Here is a 6,000-nt window from a genome sequence, read left to right as displayed (position 1 = left end):
CAGCGCGGAAAGTTGGAAAGGGCTTGGGGACAGCGTGGGGCAGGGGGCTGGCAGCGGGGTGACGGGCGCGGGGGGAGGAGCGGGGAGAAGCCGCACCGGAGCACCGGGAGGAGCCGGAGGAAATCTGCTGGCGGTGCGTCAGGCGCCTCAGGGGTAGGGGAGGAAGGAGGACCCGGGAGGGGAGCACCGCTCCGGGGTACCGCTGGCAGGGAGGGGAAAGCACCGCCACCAGCCGGGGGAGTGTGGGGGGAGCGTCAGTGACCTGCCGCAGATCAGCCCATCCGCCGCCGCCGCCGCCGCCGGAGGATGCACGGAGCGCCGGCTGCCCACACGGCCCCGCCGCCGCCTCCTCCCGAGGGCGGCTGCGGGCAGCGGCGGGAGGGCCAGCAGGGATAGGGGAAAGCGGGGAAAGTTGTGCGCGCCGGGCGCAGGGCTGCGTGCCCCGGAGGGGCAGGAGGGCACCGGCCGGCATCAGCGCGGTGAAAGTGGGGTTGGAAAGCAGTTTCTGGGCTCGCTGCCGGCGAAGCGCATTTAACCATTATCCCAGGGATGAAAGGGAACTGGGAAAGTAACTCGGAAAAGTGAGTGGGATTCTTATCTTTTTTTTTTTTTTCTTTTTCCTTCTTTTTTTTCCTCCTAATCCAAAAGGACCCGTTTAAAAGGAAAGCAAAAGCCGCCGTGTGCACCCGCTGCCGGGAGAGATACGGGAGAGGAGGGCACTGCACACCGGCACCCCTGCCTCTGCTGGGTGAGGGTGCGGGATCCTGCGCTCGGTTGTCCCCCAACATGACCGTGTACCAAAGCAGCTACACATAGTAAACAGATTCATCTTGCGACAGAGCGCAGGAAGGTGAGACAGAAGCAGAAACAGAAACTAACACTGAAAGGAAGAGGGGAAAAAAAAGACAGCGACTGCGAATTACTTCCAGAGAAAGTGGGTGGATGTTGTGCAGCAGCGACTTGGGATTTTAGGGGATGCACCCTTACATTTGCCTTCTCTCTAGTCCGAGTCTCCCTTCTCCGGTGACAGAAAGCGGCTGTACTTGGTAGCAGGAAAACAGGAGGAGGAATAAACAGGAGGGTTTTGTTCAACGGTGCTTGCGATGCCCTACTGATCTGCTTTAAGGATTTTTTTTTTCCTGGTGGATGTTGATTTCTTGACCTTGATTTTGAGACCTTTTAGTTACATCGCAGTTTTTGTTTTGCGTTTTTATTTCCTTCGGCGAGGAGTGGAAAGGGGGAGGCTGGCTTCGGTGCTGAAAGTTGCAATCATTATTATTTTGGAGCCAGCATGTGCACCAACATAGTCTACGAGTGGCTGAAGACCCTGCAGCTCCCCCAGTACGCGGAGTCCTTCGTCGATAATGGCTACGACGACCTGGAGGTCTGCAAGCAGATCGGAGACCCGGACCTGGATGCCATCGGCGTTGCCGTGCCCCACCACCGGCGCCGGATCCACGAAGCCGTGCGGCGGCTGAAGGAGGCGGACGAGACGGCGGCGGGGCTGTACTTCACCCTGGAGCCGCAGCCGCCGCCGCCGCCGCCCCCGCGGCCGGCGCCCCCCGCCGCCGGGCGCTGCCCCCGCCGGGTGGGGGGGCAGGAGGAAGCCCGGCGGGGGCCCCCCCCCCCGGCACCGCCCCGGCGGGCGGCGGGGGGCGGCGGGCGGCGGAGGGCTGGCCGCCTACCCCAGGCTGAAGCTGAAGATCATGATCCGTGACAAGCTCATCCGCGACGGCATCAACCTGAGTAAAGCCCCCTACTCCAACAAGGTAAGAGGGGCCCCGCCGGCCGCTGCCCCCAAGGGGGGGCGGTGGTCCCAGGTGTGGTAGGAGCTGGCCAAGTGCTCCTACAGGCAGCGGTTGGGTGGCATCCACCCGGAGATGCGGGGGTCCGGCGGGCCTGGTCCCACCTCTGCCATGCACTGATGCTGAGCGTTCAGGTGTGCCTGTGGCATTTTTTTGGAGGGAAACATGGTTAGAACTGAGCACCAGCCAGGTGTGATGAGGAACAAGGCCAGCGCGGGTCAGATCCACCGATGCTTGTTGGCCTGATGTGGACATACAGGGCGGTGCAGCGTTGCCTGTTTCGGTTTCACCTCTAGGTTTTTTTTCATTAACCGGTTCTTTTAGTCCAGTCTAGTTTGGGGTGTGAAGGCAGAAGTTGACAGGACAGTCTTAATGATTTGGGGTTTTGTTTGTTTTTCTTTTCTGTGAAATTTTTCCATTGTGTTGGAGGGTGATGGCTTCTCTCATCTTTTGTTAAAGGTCATATTTTAGTGTCAGTTTCTGTTGGCGAAGTAGCTCGTGAAGCAAGTGGTAGTGTGGCTGGAGGAACAACTCCTTGTGTTGCCTGGATTTATTTACTGGAGGACGGTAGTGATTAGCGAATGTCAACACTATTCATCAGCCGCTCCAGCACAGTTTGGTCCATCTCCGGGACACATGGTCTGCTGAAAGGCCAGAAAAGTGCAGGTCTCAGAAGAGTACTTTCCAGTTTGATGAAACCCCAATATTTACCTAATTCTCATCTTTTGAAAAGGTGAAAATGTAAGATTAATGTGTTTTGGAAGATAGAAATTGTTTTGTCTAAAGTTTTCTGTAGATTTCCTGCTGAAAACATCATATGCAGAATAAATAAAACAATAGAATTGAATGGAAGGTGTTACAATGCATGGTTGCTTCAGAGTTCAGAAGGAAGTGCTTTAAAATTGTTTGATGAGCCAAGTTGCCTGTATTTTCTTTAATGATTTGAAGTCTGATTTTTTCAGAAAGACTGAGCAGTTGCAGTCGACCTTCAACTTGTGGGCACTTTTTACCTTTGAAAAGCTTATGAAGGTATGGAAGCAAGGTGATGGGGAAGTCTGCGGGTCTGGGTTTACCGAAATGTGAGGAATTAAAATGGAGAATGAATTCTCTGCCATAGGGGACCTGGGTGTGAGGATGATGAGTAAGATTCACCTTGGATAACAATGTGGAGGTGCAGATAATAAGGCTGATAAGTTTCAGGACTCTAGTTTTTAACTCCAAACAGTGAGTTTCAGGACCCCGATTTTTTAACAGCTTGATGATAAAGAGCCACTAGTCACTTCTCGAGTACAGCACAGTTGACTGGTTTGAGATATTTATTTGTTCTCTTTTCCTGAAACATCTTGCTGATGACATTGTCAGCGACGGTGTATCAAATCGGACAGGACAGTAGCCAAATGAGCATCTAGTCTAAGTACAGTATCTTCCAAAAGTTACTGTACCATTTTGGAAAAGTTTTTTTGTTTGGGTTTTTTTGCCTTCCCTTTGATGTGATACATCGTTGGACTGACACCCTTCTGAAATTACCATTTCATGTCTTACATAAAACAACTTCTGTGGAAGTTCTGGCTTATCAGTGTGGCTGCAGCCCGTTACCCACCTCCGTAGCTATGTTTCACTTCTTGCTTTTGACTTTGTGTATGTTCATAGTCACCAATTCCGTCTTACCAAGTGGATCCTCTACCCTCTCTCTTCTATACCTCCTCCACAGGAATTGTAAAATTTCTAAGATGCCAGCCTATGCCATCAAGGAAAGTTAAATCTTTGCTACTGATTTCTTCTTTAGCTCACCTTATTTTAATTTGATGGGTTTGATAGTAGTGTGGATTAACTGCCACGGCAAGCTCATCTTACACAGAAAGTGTCACTCAGCTTTAATTGGTTTAAATCTAAATGCAATATTTTGAAACAGAAAGAGGAACCAAGCTTACTTTCCTAGTTTTATTTCAGCCCATGGTGTTAATGTATTTATTTTGGATAATAAATGCATATAACATAATTTTTTTACAGTAATAGAAAAACTTTCTCCATCTCCTCAGTGTGAATCACTTCACGTCATAGCATGTTGTAAGAAACTATAAAGCTGGCAAGGTTTGACTGTGTGTTGCTCAACATGTGTTATTCTGAATGCCACCCACCATAGCAATCCATCTCCAAAACGGCTTAAAGGGAATAGCAAAAGATCACGTCACTGCACATTATTCATTGGATGTTGTTTAGAGTAAGAAAAGTGAAATACTGTATTCTTTCATTTGGGAAAGAGCTGTATTATAACACTGTCTCTTTTTAAAAAAAAAAAAAAAACAAACCTTTAGAAAATTGTGGATATTATTATTATTATACATTTTGTATAGAATATGCAGTGTACAGACTTGTGCATGTCAAAAGAAACTGGATGCATTCTCTGCTGTGTGCAGAATTAAAGAATCAGCTTGAGGTGTGTGTGAAGTTTTTTGTATACATTTATCACATGTCCATCTACAGACGGTCATGTGGATATTCCGGAGCAAGGCACTAGACAGTGACCTATTTGACATCTATTTGCATTGATGGTGGTGCTGAGCTGCTGACTAGCCTTCTACTTCCCTCCATGGCTTACGTGGAGAATGCATCATCTTTGCCTCTTAATATCTATGAATGGAAAGTAGTATCTATGAATGGAGGAGCATGCTTGTGTGTGTGTATGTATTCATATATGTATATGCATTTTACTTGTTTCCTGAAGAATACTTCATGTGTTCAGTTACATAGTTCTCGGATGATTTTGGAGTTTTATTTGAAAACGTCCCTAAGAACTGGAAATGCTGCTTCTCTGTCTTGTTTATAGCCTTTTGCTAGCTGCTTGAGCTGTAGACGTGTCAAAAGATCAAAAATGAGTACTGAATGTGGCTGTGGAGATGTTAAAAGCATCCTTATGCTCTCCTTCCAGTGTTGTTGCTGTATTTTCAGATGAAGGGTGAAACAACAGAGTGGGAAGGATAGAAATGTATTGGGATGGTAAATTTTAGTTTAACTTAGCTTGATTACAGTCAGCAGAAATGACTAACAACTACTTAGCAGAGCTTAATATAAATCTCTTAAAGATGTGAAAACTTTGAATTGAAGCCATGTGTGTGGGCGACCAGACATGGAGAATTATCACAAGCCATCTTGATTATTTCTATGGAGAATTAGAACAAGGCCTCACCTCCTCAAATTGCACCTTATGTATTTTTCAGGTATAAACCAAGGAATATAACTGTAACTGAGGATAACTCTGCAGAAGTCAGATTTTGTTTCATGTTGGTAATGCTCCTTAATACTCAAAGCTTTCTGTTTTAGTTTCACGCCTGCTGCTGCTGGCCGATAGCCTTAGAAGTCTCATGTATCTAAGAAACTTCTCCTTCAAACAAGGACCCATGGTACCTCTCTGAGACAAGTGAAACATCTGTGTCTCAAAACATCTAGCTGCTTTTAAAAATTTCTCCTTGATGGTTGTAATTCTGTACTTAATTAGGAAATTAACTATGCCCAGTGCAGGAATAGTACTAATACTCTTTGCAACGTAGAAATTTTGGGGGATGGGGCAGAAGCAAACCAAAATGAGCAGCCCTCCTGGGCTTCAGTGAAGATGAATGAAGGAAAGTGCAGCGCTGACCTGAACCTGCTGGAGCAGAGGAAGTGGAGCCTTTACCTCCATGTGAAGACACTTCTTGCCTCGGTGGGCTTGTTGCAAAATCGATTATGCCCATGCTGGGTTTGAGCTAGGAGTAATGTCACTAAATGTCACTATGGTAGGGAAAGCAGAGGAGCACCTATTTTGTCAATATAAAGACAAGTAGGGTACCTTGTTGTGCAACATGCCAAGAGAAATTAAGTGTTCTATTTATCTGGAATATAGATTAAGTGACATTTAATAGTTTACTGGAATTTCATTACTATTTCTAATTGAAATAAATGGCCTGACCTGTTTCTTGAGGAACTTTATTCAATTTTTCATCTGTAGAGAATTGCAAATACATTAAAAATCACCAAAAACGTACATGTATTAAAAGCTCCCACACCAATTAAGATGATGTGCTTAAGCTCAGTAAGGTTATACTCATGTAGTTTTCAGTATTTATTAGAGAGAATAAAACTGTAATGTGACATATGTATGTGTACGTGATCTCATTGTCAGTCACTGTACTGTTCATGATTATCAGCATGCCTGGAA

The 6,000-nt window shown here is 46.7% G+C and overlaps 1 protein-coding gene across 1 annotated transcript in view; it reads left to right on the top strand.

The window, feature by feature from the left end:
• Positions 1 to 654: 654 nt before the first annotated feature.
• Positions 655 to 6,000, top strand: part of SASH1 (SAM and SH3 domain containing 1) — a 560,220-nt gene continuing 554,874 nt past the window's right edge. Inside the window, 2 exon segments of the mRNA XM_075748449.1 lie at positions 655 to 1,615; positions 1,617 to 1,769. Of these exon segments, the coding sequence (XP_075604564.1) occupies positions 1,292 to 1,615; positions 1,617 to 1,769 (477 nt within the window). The 5' untranslated portion in view covers positions 655 to 1,291.

This window comes from Balearica regulorum, chromosome 3 (genome assembly GCF_011004875.1).
Source record: "Balearica regulorum gibbericeps isolate bBalReg1 chromosome 3, bBalReg1.pri, whole genome shotgun sequence".
NCBI lineage: Eukaryota > Metazoa > Chordata > Aves > Gruiformes > Gruidae > Balearica > Balearica regulorum.
The sequence above is the reverse complement of the archived record's forward strand: the minus strand, read 5'-3'. Positions and strand labels throughout refer to the sequence as shown.